Source organism: Anguilla rostrata, chromosome 4, assembly GCF_018555375.3.
Source record: "Anguilla rostrata isolate EN2019 chromosome 4, ASM1855537v3, whole genome shotgun sequence".
Lineage (NCBI taxonomy): Eukaryota > Metazoa > Chordata > Actinopteri > Anguilliformes > Anguillidae > Anguilla > Anguilla rostrata.
This window is the reverse complement of record NC_057936.1, coordinates 35,473,794-35,487,579: the sequence shown is the minus strand read 5'-3', so window position 1 is coordinate 35,487,579 and position 13,786 is coordinate 35,473,794. Positions and strand designations below refer to the sequence as shown.

Here is a 13,786-nt window from a genome sequence, read left to right as displayed (position 1 = left end):
TGCATTATTGTTAATGTTTTATTTAAATGCATATGGAAAACCTGTTGATCTAATTCAAGGCCACGTTGAAACCTCATAGGAGAAATATGGAGATAAACGGTGTAAACTGTTTAGTATCTCTCTATGGAAACAGCCCTTTCTCAACGTACTGGCTGCCTGCTGCTCACACTGAAATATAACACTGAATATCTAATGAACTCATATGGCTATAAGCTTTGTAAGAGAGAAATCTCTCCCAAGACGGTATTAGTGAAAATAATCTAAGGAAGGCTGATTTGAGTACAGAAAACAAATTGGATGAAAGTTCAAAGGTCAATCTAAGAGAGGCCACGAATAGCATTTACAATGTAAGGGAGGCGAAGAAGTGATTGTAATCTGTATACACACCCACAGAAAATGACACGACAGCTGGCTGCCATCTCGAATAAGTAAGTTTAAAAAATCAACAAAAAAAGTACCAAAAGCGCTTACGTAACCTTTACATAGTATGAAAATGTTCACTCTGGTAGGGTGGAAAGAAAAGGTCTATTTTTACGTACGTAACTATACGTCATCATGAGACACACTAGCCAGACCTCACTGTTAAGCTACCTCTAGGCACCCGGCCCCTTTCCCCTCACATGCCTGCACTTCCTGGTCACATCTCCGGTCTGTTCTGGCCCCCCAGTGGTGAAATGAGCTTCCCAATGCAGTCAGGACAGCAGAAAACCTACACATCCTCAGCAGACTCACCTCTTCATATGGAACTTTGGCTCCCATGACACTCTTCAACTAATCTCATTCTTTCTTTTTGGTTTTCCTTTTGGGATAATAATGTTACAGGTATAGCTCTGTAAAGATAGGTTAGCTGTGTAGGGTATTTGTAGGGCTGTGTACTTTTGCAAGGATTCAGTTTTGGTCTCCTTGGCTGACATTACACTTGTTGTTTATACATAGGCCTTTTGTGCCTTTTTGGTGATATCAAACTAGTAATACTGATGTTCTCCACTTTTGCAAGATGTTCTGTTTGCTAAGTAATGTAATAGCAGTGTGTGAAACAAGATGAATAATATATATCCACGTAGCGTGGTTGTTGCTGCAGGGCGAAGTATAAAAGCAATGCATGGAATTTAGGGATGATCTGTGGGTCTCTGGCACTTAACCTTGCTGAAAGCTCTTTCTGGAGAGCGGCAGAGTTTCTGTCATTCCCGGCATACCCTCGCGTTAGATAAACAACCTTTGCACCCAGCGCCTTGTCGCCCGCCACCGTGAAGGTAATAATTAAGGGTGACTACACGGCTCAAATGGCGTCATGACATAACTTACGCATGTCGCTGAAAACCAAACCTACAAGTTGGCCTCACAGTGTCTCAACATGAATGGAATGACATTTTTCCCTGTACCTGTTTTGATTTATGGCAGTGGAGGGAAGTTTTTTTTTTTTTTTGAGGGGGGTGGTGGTGGATTTAAAAAAAAAATCCCACTAATATCATGAATGAAAAAATATAAAAAATCTTCCCGAGTGTAATTACAAAGCATAAACACATGCGACTAAGTAGGAATTATAAATGAAACAAGATCAGCAAATTTGAAACGATGGAATTATAAGCCAGAAAATTTAATGAAGTACACCTGTTACAACCCAGATAAATGAGGCATTACATTACATTACATTACATTATAGGTTCTTAGCAGACGCTCTTATCCAGAGCGACTTACAACAAGTGCATTACAAAACTCAGAGACAAGTGCTTTACAACATTCCTGCAAGAGAGCTACAATAGGTATAACTTTGCTTAGGTATAAGTGTGAATTGTACACCCTAATTTTTTTTTTTTTTTTTTTTTTAGAAAAAAAATGTTAGAGGGTAGTGGGGGGTGATGAGGTGAGATGTAGCTTGAAGAGGTGAGTCTTCAGTCTACGTTTGAAGACGGCCAGGGTCTCTGCTGTTCTGACTTGCACAGGAAGGTCATTCCACCACCGTGGGGCTAGAACAGACAGGAGGCGTGACCGGGTGCTGGTGCGAGCCGGGGCAGGGACCAGGCGACATGTGGCAGCAGAACGGAGAGGTCTAGCTGGGGTGTAGGGTCTGATGAGTTGACGTAGATAGGGAGGGGCTGACCCCCTGGCTGCTTTGAAGGCAAGCACTAATGTTTTAAATTTGATGCGAGCCATCACGGGGAGCCAGTGGAGGGTGGTGAGCAGGGGGTAACGTGGGAATGTCTGGGGAGGTTGAAGACCAGACGCGCTGCTGCGTTCTGGATGAGTTGCAGGGGTCTGATAGATGATGCTGGGAGGCCAGCAAGCAGGGAGTTACAGTAGTCCAGGCGGGACAGGACCACTGCCTGGACGAGGAGTTGGGTTGAGTAAGTTGTGAGGAAGGGGCGGATCCTCCGGATGTTATACAGGAAGAACCTGCATGAACGTGTCACTGCTGAAATGTGCTCGGTGAGGGACAGTCTGTTGTCCATCACCACGCCAAGGTTTCTAGTTGAGGGTGATGGTGTGAGGATGGTATTACCTAGGGAGATAGAGAGATCAGAGAGAGGGGAGTTAAGAGCCGGAATATAAATGAGCTCTGTCTTACCTGGATTGAGCTTGAGATGGTGGCGGACCATCCAGCTCTGAATATCACTCAGGCAGGCAGTGATGCGGGCTGAGACCTGTGTGTCAGAGGGTGGGAAGGAGAGAAACAGTTGTGTGTCATCAGCATAGCAATGGTAAGACATACCATGAGCTGTGATGACAGGGCCAAGGGACTGGGTGTAGAGAGAGAAGAGGAGAGGACCAAGGACCGAGCCCTGTGGGACTCCGGTGATGAGGGGTGTGGCGCAGATACTTTACCAGCCCAGGCTACCTGGAAGGAGCGATCTGAGAGGTAAGACTCAATCCAATTGAGGACTGTGCCACAGATCCCCATTGCAGATAGGGAGGACAGGAGGGTGGGGTGGTCGACTGTGTCGAAGGCTGCCGATAGGTCCAGAAGTAATAAGACGGAGGAGAGGGAGGCTGCTCGGGCTGCGTGGAGAGCTTCGTTGACAGAGAGGAGTGCGGTCTCTGTCGAGTGGCCTGGTCTGAATCCAGACTGATGGGGATCGAGGAGCTCATTCTGTGAAAGAAACACAGAGAGTTGATTTGATGCAGCACGTTCAATGGTTTTTGACAGAAATGGAAGGAGAGATACCGGTCTGTAGTTCCCAATGATGGAGGGGTCTAGTGTGGTCTTTTTCAGGAGGGGGAGATGAGGGCCTTCTTGAAGGTTGACGGGAAGCAGCCGGATGTCAGGGAGGAGTTAACCAGGGAGGTGATGAATGGGAGAATCTCGGGTGAGATTGCCTGGAGGAGTGGTGAGGGAATGGGGTCAAGGGCACAGGTTGTGGGGCGATGGGAAAGTAGGAGTTGTGAAACCTCAGAATCGGTGAGGGGAGAGAAGTCGGAGAAACAAGGGGAAATGGTGAGGGAGGGGGAGAGTACAGGTTGAGGGGTGGGGAGTTGGGAGCCAGTGACCGTAAGCAGAGGAGTGGAGAGACAAGGGGAGGGGAGCATAGGGTGAGGTGGAGTGCAGAAGGAGTTGCGGATGACTGCAATCTTCTCGTCAAAGAAGGTTGCAAAGTCGTCAGCAGTGAGCGAGGGCTGAGGGCGTGCAGATGGCTGGCTGAGGAGAGAGGAAAAGACAGAAAACAGTTGCCGAGGGTTAGAACGGTAGTTATGGATTTTGGTTTGATAGTAGTTTACCTTGGCAGCAGTCACCGTGGAGGAGAACGCTGCAAGGAGGGATTGGTAGGCAGAGAGGTCTGAAGCATCTCTGGATGTCCTCCACTTCCTCTCTGCTGCACGGAGTCCAACCCTGGAGGTGCGTATGGCATTGGACATCCACGGCGGGGAGGAGATGGACGTGTTGGCCTAGAGACAGTGGGGCAGAGGGAGTCAAGAGCAGATGTAAGGGAGGAAAGTAGGGAGGTGGATGCAGAATCAGTGGGGAGGGTAGTGAAGGATTCGAGAGGAGGGAGGGCAGCAGTGACAGATGAAGCAAGAGAGGAGGTTGAGAGGGAGCAGAGATTGCGGCGGACAGATACAGTGGGTGGGGGGAGAAGGTGGGTGAGAGGGAGCAAGGGGAGGGAGAAGGAAACAGTGGTGGTCAGAGGTGTGCAGAGGGGTTACAGTGATATCGGTGCAAGGGCTATTCCTCAGAAAAACCAGGTCGAGGAGGTTGCCCGCCTTGTGGGTAGGGGGAGATGATTGTAGGGAGAGGTCAAAGGAGTGGAGGAGATGTAGGACAGCTGAAGACTGGGATGTTTCCAGGTGGAGGTTGAAATCTCCAAGCAGGATCAGTGGGGTGCCATCCTCAGGGAAAGAGCTGAGTAGGATATCCAGCTCATCGATGAAGTTTCCCAGTGGACCTGGGGGGCGATAAATGACAACAATGTATAGATTAGTTGGACAGGTGATTGAAACAGAATGGTATTCAAAACTGAATCGGGGTAGGTCAGAGAGAGGTAGGGCTGAGTATTTCCAGGAGGGAGAGATTAGGAGACCAGTGCCACCACCACGGCCTGATGGTCGGGGAGTGTGGGAGAATGAAAAGAAAGAGGAGAGGGCAGCAGGGGTTGCAGTGTTCTCTGGGGTGATCCATGTCTCAGTGAGGGCAAGGAAATCAAGGGAGAGCAGGGAGGCATAGGCTGAGATGAAATCAGCCTTCTTTGAAGCAGACTGGCAGTTCCAAAGTCCTCCAGCAACTGTGCAGTTATTGCAGGGAGACAGCTGGGGGTAGGAGAGGTTAGCTGGGTTCCGTCGCTTAGGGGGGCCACGTCTTTGGAACCGGGTGCTGTAGGGCAGAGAGCAGACAGAGATGGGAAGAGCTTGCATAAAACTGAGGAGGAGCGACGCTAGCGTCGCTCAGAAACACTATTTGAAGTGCCGCGTAATTACTCAAATAATGTAGCGATAAGCGGCTCTAAACGGATCAAATACAAGCAATTTACAATACCTTGAACCAAAACAGCTGCGCAGATAAAACGGGGATGAAACAAAGTTACCGATCAAAGACTTACGCGATACAAATTACTACCAATATTGCACAGCTGACAATCAATCAAGACTAGGAGTTTAACCGGTAAAAACAGCTGGCTACAAATCACTAATATGACGACGCAACAAGCAAAGACGACTAATTTAAAGAAACTAAGGCAAATTAAGGCCACAAGACACAACTAACAAGCAAAACAATACTTAGACTAGCTACTCAGAGGGACGGAAGTGAAGCTCTAGTCACGCCGAGGAGAATGCACTTTCTGAAGAAGTTCTAGAAAGCAGCAGTTTTAAGCTAGCGTCGCTCAGAAACACTATTGAAGTGCCGCGTAATTACTCAAATAATGTAGCGATAAGCGGCTCTAAACGGATCAATACAAGCAATTTACAATACCTTGAACCAAAACAGCTGCGCAGATAAACGGGGATGAAACAAAGTTACCGATCAAAGACTTACGCGATACAAATTACTACCAATATTGCACGCTGACAATCAATCAAGACTAGGAGTTTAAACCGGTAAAAACAGCTGGCTGACAAATCACTAATATGACGACGCAACAAGCAAAGACGACTAATTTAAAGAAACTAAGGCAAATTAAGGCCACAAGACACAACTAACAAGCAAAACAATACTTAGACTAGCTACTCAAGGGACGGAAGTGAAGCTCTAGTCACGCCGAGGAGAATGCACTTTCTGAAGAAGTTCTAGAAAGCAGCAGTTTTAAGCTAGCGTCGCTCAGAAACACTATTTGAAGTGCCGCGTAATTACTCAAATAATGTAGCGATAATCGGCTCTAAACGGATCAAATACAAGCAATTTACAATACCTTGAACCAAACACCTGCGCAGATAAACGGGGATGAAACAAAGTTACCGATCAAAGACTTACGCGATACAAATTACTACCAATATTGCACAGCTGACATCAATCAAGACTAGGAGTTTAACCGGTAAAAACAGCTGGCTACAAATCACTAATATGACGACGCAACAAGCAAAGACGACTAATTTAAAGAAACTAAGGCAAATTAAGGCCACAAGACACAACTAACAAGCAAAACAATACTTAGACTAGCTACTCAGAGGGACGGAAGTGAAGCTCTAGTCACGCCGAGGAGAATGCACTTTCTGAGAAGTTCTAGAAAGCAGCAGTTTTAAGCTAGCGTCGCTCAGAAAACCTATTTGAAGTGCCGCGTAATTACTCAAATAATGTAGCGATAAGCGGCTCTAAACGGATCAAATACAAGCATTTACAATACCTTGAACCAAAACAGCTCGCAGATAAACGGGATGAAACAAAGTTACGTCAAAGACTTACCGATACAATTACTACCAATATTGCACAGCTGACAATCAATCAAGACTAGAGTTTAACCGGTAAAAACAGCTGGCTAAAATCACTATATGACACGCAACAAGCAAAGACACTAATTTAAAGAAACTAAGGCAAATTAAGGCCACAAGACACAACTAACAGCAAACAATACTTAGACTAGCTACTCAGAGGACGGAAGTGAAGCTCTAGTCACGCCGAGGAGAATGCACTTTCTGAAGAAGTTCTAGAAAGCAGCAGTTTTAGCTAGCGTCGCTCAGAAACACTATTTGAAGTGCCGCGTATTACTCAAATAATGTAGCGATAAGCGCTCTAAACGGATCAAATACAAGCAATTTACAATACCTTGAACAAACAGCTGGCAGATAAACGGGGATGAAACAAAGTTACCGATCAAAGACTTACGCGATACAAATTACTACCAATATTGCACAGCTGACAATCAATCAAGACTGGGAGTTTAACCGGTAAACAGCTGGCTACAAATCACTAATATGACGACGCAACAAGCAAAGACGACTAATTTAAAGAAACTAAGGCAAATTAAGGCCACAAGACACAACTAACAAGCAAAACAATACTTAACTAGCTACTCAGAGGGACGGAAGTGAAGCTCTAGTCACGCCGAGGAGATGCACTTTCTGAAGAAGTTCTAGAAAGCAGCAGTTTTAACTAGCGTCGCTCAGAAACACTATTTGAAGTGCGCGAATTACTCAAATAATGTAGCGATAAGCGCTCTAAACGGATCAAATACAAGCAATTTACAATACCTTGAACCAAAACAGCTGCGCAGATAAAACGGGATGAAACAAAGTTACCGATCAAAGACTTCGCGATACAAATTACTACCAAATTGCACGCTGACAATCAATCAAGACTAGGAGTTTAACCGTAAAAACAGCTGGCTACAAATCACTAATATGACGACGCAACAAGCAAAGACGACTAATTTAAAGAACTAAGGCAAATTAAGGCCACAAGACACAACTAACAAGCAAAACAATACTTAGACTAGCTACTCAGAGGACGAAGTGAAGCTCTAGTCACGCCGAGGAGAATGCACTTTCTGAAGAAGTTCTGAAAGCAGCAGTTTTAAGCTAGCTCGCTCAGAACACTATTTGAAGTGCCGCGTATTACTCAATAATGTAGCGATAAGCGGTCTAAGATCAAATACAGCAATTTACAATACCTTGACCAAAACAGCTGCGCAGAAAACGGATGAAACAAATTACCGATCAAGACTTACGCGATACAAATTACTACCAATTGACAGCTGACAATCATCAAGACTAGAGTTAACGTAAAACAGCTGGCTACAAATCATAATATGCGACGCACAAGCAAAGACGACTATTTAAGAAATAGGCAATTAAGGCCACAAGACACAACTAACAGCAACAATACTTAGACTAGCTACTCAGAGGGACGGAGTGAAGCTCTAGTCACGCCAGAGAATGCACTTTCTGAAGAAGTTCTAGAAAGCAGCAGTTTTAAGTACGTCCTCAAACACTATTTGAGTGCCGCGAATTACTCAAATAATGTACGATAACGGCTCTAAACGATCAAATACAAGCAATTTACATACCTTGAACCAAACAGCTGCGCAATAAACGGGATGAAACAAAGTTACGCAAAGATTAGCGATACAAATTACTACCAATATTGCACAGCTGACAATCAATCAAGACTAGGAGTTTAACCGGTAAAACAGCTGGCTACAAATCACTAATATGACGACGCAACAAGCAAAGACGACTAATTTAAAAAACTAAGGCAAATTAAGGCCACAAGACACAACTAACAAGCAAACAATACTTAGACTACTACTCAGAGGGACGGAAGTGAAGCTCTAGTCACCCGGGGAAATGCACTTTCTGAAGAAGTTCTAGAAAGCAGCAGTTTTAAGCTAGCTCGCTCAGAAACACTATTTGAAGTGCCGCGTAATTACTCAAATAATGTAGCGATAAGCGTCTAAACGGATCAAAACAAGCAATTTACAATACCTTGAACCAAAACAGCTGCCAGATAAACGGGGATGAAACAAAGTTACCGATCAAAGACTTACGCGATACAAAATACTCCAATATTGCACACTGACAACAATCAAGACTAGGATTTAACGTAAAACAGCTGGCTAAAACACTAATATGCGACGCGCAACAAGCAAAGACGACTAATTTAAAGAAACTAAGGCAAATTAAGGCCACAAGACACAACTAACAAGCAAAACAATACTTAGACTAGCTACTCAGAGGGACGGAAGTGAAGCTCTAGTCACGCCGAGGAGAATGCACTTTCTGAAGAAGTTCTAGAAAGCAGCAGTTTTAAGCTAGCGTCGCTCAGAAACACTATTTGAAGTGCCGCGTAATTACTCAAATAATGTAGCGATAAGCGGCTCTAAACGGATCAAATACAAGCAATTTACAATACCTTGAACCAAAACAGCTGCGCAGATAAAACGGGGATGAAACAAAGTTACCGATCAAAGACTTACGCGATACAAATTACTACCAATATTGCACAGCTGACAATCAATCAAGACTAGGAGTTTAACCGGTAAAAACAGCTGGCTACAAATCACTAATATGACGACGCAACAAGCAAAGACGACTAATTTAAAGAAACTAAGGCAAATTAAGGCCACAAGACACAACTAACAAGCAAAACAATACTTAGACTAGCTACTCAGAGGGACGGAAGTGAAGCTCTAGTCACGCCGAGGAGAATGCACTTTCTGAAGAAGTTCTAGAAAGCAGCAGTTTTAAGCTAGCGTCGCTCAGAAACACTATTTGAAGTGCCGCGTAATTACTCAAATAATGTAGCGATAAGCGGCTCTAAACGGATCAAATACAAGCAATTTACAATACCTTGAACCAAAACAGCTGCGCAGATAAAACGGGGATGAAACAAAGTTACCGATCAAAGACTTACGCGATACAAATTACTACCAATATTGCACAGCTGACAATCAATCAAGACTAGGAGTTTAACCGGTAAAAACAGCTGGCTACAAATCACTAATATGACGACGCAACAAGCAAAGACGACTAATTTAAAGAAACTAAGGCAAATTAAGGCCACAAGACACAACTAACAAGCAAAACAATACTTAGACTAGCTACTCAGAGGGACGGAAGTGAAGCTCTAGTCACGCCGAGGAGAATGCACTTTCATTACGTCCAAAGTGCTCTCCAATAACTGTTTGCTTAAACCTATAAAAGGTAATTACTGCAGGATTATAGAGAAATGAAAGCAAACAAGACATGCTCTGTAAAAATGTCAATTCTTCTGAAGAGGATGAGAGTGATATCTGAGGAGTTTGTAGTTTCCTCACACTTGTACTGTCTGTTCTACACTCACCTGTCCCGTCTTCATACAGGAGCCAAGTGTGCACTCATATCCTGCAATAAATCCACAGGTCATAAACTGTCCTGAAACCTGGCCTGTGGCTGTACCCCTCATATCTTCTGTGTCAGAGTCGCTGCTGTCTCCTCTCCATGTAAGAGCTGTGGAAGAGGTGAGAGAGACATGCATCACTCACACACATTCATGCATGAACCAACAATCATGCACAGAACGGCAGGGAGGTACATATTTGTCACACATACATGCACATAGCACAAACACATTCAGGCACACGTACATTCTTGAATGTTTGCAGCACACACATGTGCACACACACACACATAAAACACACACATGCTCGCATGCACACAAACACACACGCACACACACACACACAGGCACATACACTTGCGGGAAATATGAACCAGTACAAGACTATTGTTAATATAAAACAAATGCCTCAGAAAACAGAAAGTGCCAATCAATGTCAGGTAGATAGCAGCTGGTGATATTTCTGACTGATTCATTGTGTTACTAGAACATCTGAATGACCAGTTTGACTAGTTTCAGTAATTACTAGTTGTATAGGATATATAGTCAACTTCTGTAGTTCTGAAATTCATTCTCAAAATTTCAGGCTGATGAACAAAAAATAAAAACAAAAACAACCCAATCAAGTCTTTTTACTCTGTCCCTAACAAATGAATATTTATTTAAAGCTAAAGAAACTTAATTTTAAATCTTGTCATTTTCATATTATACTAGAGGTGTGTGTTCTATTAACGATGCACAGTTAACATGAGAAAAAATAAATTAAATTCTATTAACCTTCTGAAAGCGTTTTCATGTTACTTTCTTGTGAATGATCTCCTCGTCTCTGATCACAGGGCCTTGTGAGTTTACAGTGCATCTGGTGTGATTTTATTACATCCATCCAGCCTTTCAACTCTGAGCTAGTTGCAGAGATGAGTAGAGGACATGACACCTAGAGAAAACATGCATGGCTAGGAAGATGAAAGAGAGAGAGAACAATCTAAAGGATGGATAGTAGAGAAGCGACGGAAGAGGGAAACGTAAAGGAGTGAGCAGACCGGAGAAAAGAAGGCGAAAGAAAGAAAGTCAAGGGGAGAGGTAGAAAAGTAGCGGAAGGAATAATAGAGAAATCATAGAAAGAAAGATGTGTGAAGGAGTTGAGAAAATAGAAAAGTGAAGGATAGGGAGTTGTTGTAACAGGAGAGGAGAGAAGAGAGAGAGAGGAGAGAGAGAGAGGGAGAAAGAGAGAGAGAGAGAGAGAGAGAGAGAGAGAGAGAGAGAGAGAAGAGGGAGAGAGAGAGAGAGAGAGAGAGAGAGAGAGAGAGAGAGAGAGAGAGAGAGAGAGAGAGAGAGAAGAGGGAGAGAGAAGAGAGAGAGAGGAGAGAGAGAGAGAGAGAAGAGAGAGAGAGAGAGAGAGAGAGAGAGAGAGAGAGAGAGAGAGAGAGAGAGAGAGAGAGAGAGAGGGAGAGAGAGACCCTTTTCATGCTCGCATTCTTAGCCCAAAATGACTCAAGTGGCTGAAAGGCATAATTTTTCTGTGTTATTTAAGTTTTTCTTTTCCATTTCAGTACGGGAAGCCGTGACGGCGAAGGGAAAATACGCTTTGTTTATTTAATTTATGAGGCGTGCGCCTATGCTCTCTCTCCCTTCTCTTTGGCCCTACCTGGAGGATTACAATAGAAGGCCGAAAGATCAATTGAACATTCTTTGTTTCCCTACTCTCTTCCCAGGGGTTTATTGTCACGGTGTATGACAAAGAATATGCCTTTGGAAGAATACACTCTATACTTGGAAATCCCCACTTTCTAATAACGTATAAAAGTCATGTTGTCTGAAATTGCCTGCCGGTTGGCTGAACAATAGACAAAAAAGTTTGGAAAGGAACTCATGCGGAGTTGTTGTTAACATTGCTTTGGGGTAGTGCCATGGCTGTCAATACCCCAAGGATGTGTATCATTGCAAATTCACGGTGTTTTGGTTAACCTTAGCTTTAAGTAAACCAGCCATCCACGTGGCTTAAAAAACATGCCGATTGCAGTATCAAAAGGACTTGCACTACAACATCTGACATTGTTTTATTGCAGCTATTCCATGCCCTTTCAACGTAAACTGCGGCCTCTTCATCGCGACTAAATAGAAAAGAGGACATTTTCCCCATTAACCACTGCATCTTCATTGGCTGGTTACACTGGTTGTCCCACTTTTCATTTTCTCTCAGTAAAAACGCTTTTGAAAAGATGCCAGTGACTCCTATTACAGAAATATAATTGAATTCGTTTTCTTTTCTCATTACAAATGGGCCTTTCATGTAAAGAAATCCCTCAAAATGCAAGTACATCTGTTTACAATACAACCCAGCACTGAACACCAAACTGAAAAAAACTGTTGCAGGCCAACCATTCTTTGCTCATGCAATAGGGTGTCATTTGCACACAACATAGAGGAGTTCTGTAAATCTGAGCTTCTCCAGCAAGTAATCCAGGGAGCTTGAGTTTCTGTGGAAGTTGAAGGCTGTATGAAAAGTGTTTATTTTTATGAGTGCAGTGCACCAGTATCTTGAGCAATTAGAATCGCCTTTTCAGAATTCTGCTGGGTGACACTGTCACCTTATGCTACCTGACAAAAGCTTGCACCGGTTGAAAGTTTTCACTTACAAGGAACTAACAATAACTTGAACTTCTTTGTTTATGGTACTAAAAGGCCTTTTTAGGGGTGAAAAGGATGGCCTTGCGGTATATTCCTCCCCACTGCAACTAAAGAACTACAGTAATTGCCATTCTGGAAACCCTATAACATCTATGGAATGTTTTTGTCCACATTGAATTACTTCATGTTTCCGACAAGCATTTTTCTTTTTGGTACCTGAGCTAAAGGATCTGTTGACATCTCCTCTCAGAATAGATCAGGAAGAAGTATGTTGCCATAGTTACAGTTAAGGAAAACCTTCTGCTAAACTCTCGGGCTCACAAGCTCTTCCTGTGCAGAGAAACCTGAACGGGGAACAACAGGAAGAGCTTGCTAATGCATCCCCTCCTCCCCCAAACCCCACGCCAGTATCCCAGGCCATCAGCTGATGAGACTATTAGCAGGAAGCGTCTATGAGCTGATTGATCAGCAGAGGCAGCGCAGACAGCCCCAGCTGGAGATCAAAGCCCGGCCTCTCCTGTTCCAGATGGTTCCTCCCATGCCCTGTCACGCTCCATAATTGCACGGCACTGTCGACTCTGGCCACACTCCCCCCCCCCCCCCCGACCCCCGCCCGCCCGCCTCCCCTCTTGACATTAAAGTGCAGTGCCTGGTGGGACGCATTGCAGCGAGTTACCTTAAATTAGGCAAAGCATCCTGTGCCATAGAGAGGGCCCAGGCTCGGGGCGTGGAGCATGGGTCTGGGCCCGGGAGCCGTCGCGCTGGCCTCATTACTGTTCTCAGTGGAGCGGGGAGGCCCGGCAGCTCGAGCTCCGCCTCCCACCCCTCACCAACCCCCAATACCAAGGTCCAACCGTGACTCCCAGACCTGCTCCGCCACCAGGCCCCCCTGTCATTACAGGTGGAGCGCGAGGGCTGGAATTACGGAACAGGAGGAGGACGGTTAATGACAAGGCAGGCTGCCGCTGGCGGGACGCTCCTTTTTTATGTTTTGGCAGACGGGCTCCGCTTGGCTCCTCTCACGGCTCCACGGGAGATTTGAGTGACTCAAACTATCCAGTAAGGTGACGCCACCAACATCACCACCCCCTCCCCCCCGCCCCCTCGACACCCCGCCTCCACGAACGCAACCTCGGCTAGGGCAGATGGGATACGCAGACTAATGACAGCTGCAGGTGCCACAATGACTGGGGACAGAGACACTGTCAGGGGAGCTTCTGTTTACACGTCTGCCAGTACAGACGCTCACCATTTTCACAATAAGGCCAAGCATACAATGAACATAAGGAACCTACTGTCATTATCATTCAAATAGTTTGTATCCCCATTTTTTTCTTTTATTACACTCACTGAACATTCTCATCTGCCAAATAAATATAAATGAGATGTAAATCTTGCTCTATCTGTGTAACTTGACAG

General features: G+C 44.7%; 1 protein-coding gene across 1 annotated transcript; it reads right to left on the bottom strand.

Annotated features, from left to right (window-relative positions):
* Positions 1 to 1,629: 1,629 nt before the first annotated feature.
* LOC135253293 (uncharacterized) lies at positions 1,630 to 3,852 on the bottom strand. Its single transcript, XM_064332398.1, has 3 exons — positions 3,715 to 3,852; positions 2,837 to 3,088; positions 1,630 to 2,642 (listed from the first exon to the last, which is right to left on the bottom strand). The coding sequence occupies exons 1-3, from the start codon at positions 3,850 to 3,852 to the stop codon at positions 2,154 to 2,156; spliced, it is 879 nt and encodes a 292-aa protein (XP_064188468.1). The 3' UTR covers positions 1,630 to 2,153.
* Between the last annotated feature and the right edge of the window lie 9,934 nt (positions 3,853 to 13,786).

What these genes read in the sequence shown, in the direction of transcription:
- LOC135253293 (XM_064332398.1), bottom strand. Translation starts at nt 3,852, where the DNA reads ATGTCCAATGCCATACGCACCTCCAGGGTTGGACTCCGTGCAGCAGAG. An exon ending in CCACGGTGACTGCTGCCAAG is followed by an intron (nt 3,089 to 3,714) that starts GTAAACTACTAT and finishes TTTCTTTCACAG; the next exon opens with AATGAGCTCCTCGATCCCCA. An exon ending in TCTCAGATCGCTCCTTCCAG is followed by an intron (nt 2,643 to 2,836) that starts GTAGCCTGGGCT and finishes TCTGACACACAG; the next exon opens with GTCTCAGCCCGCATCACTGC.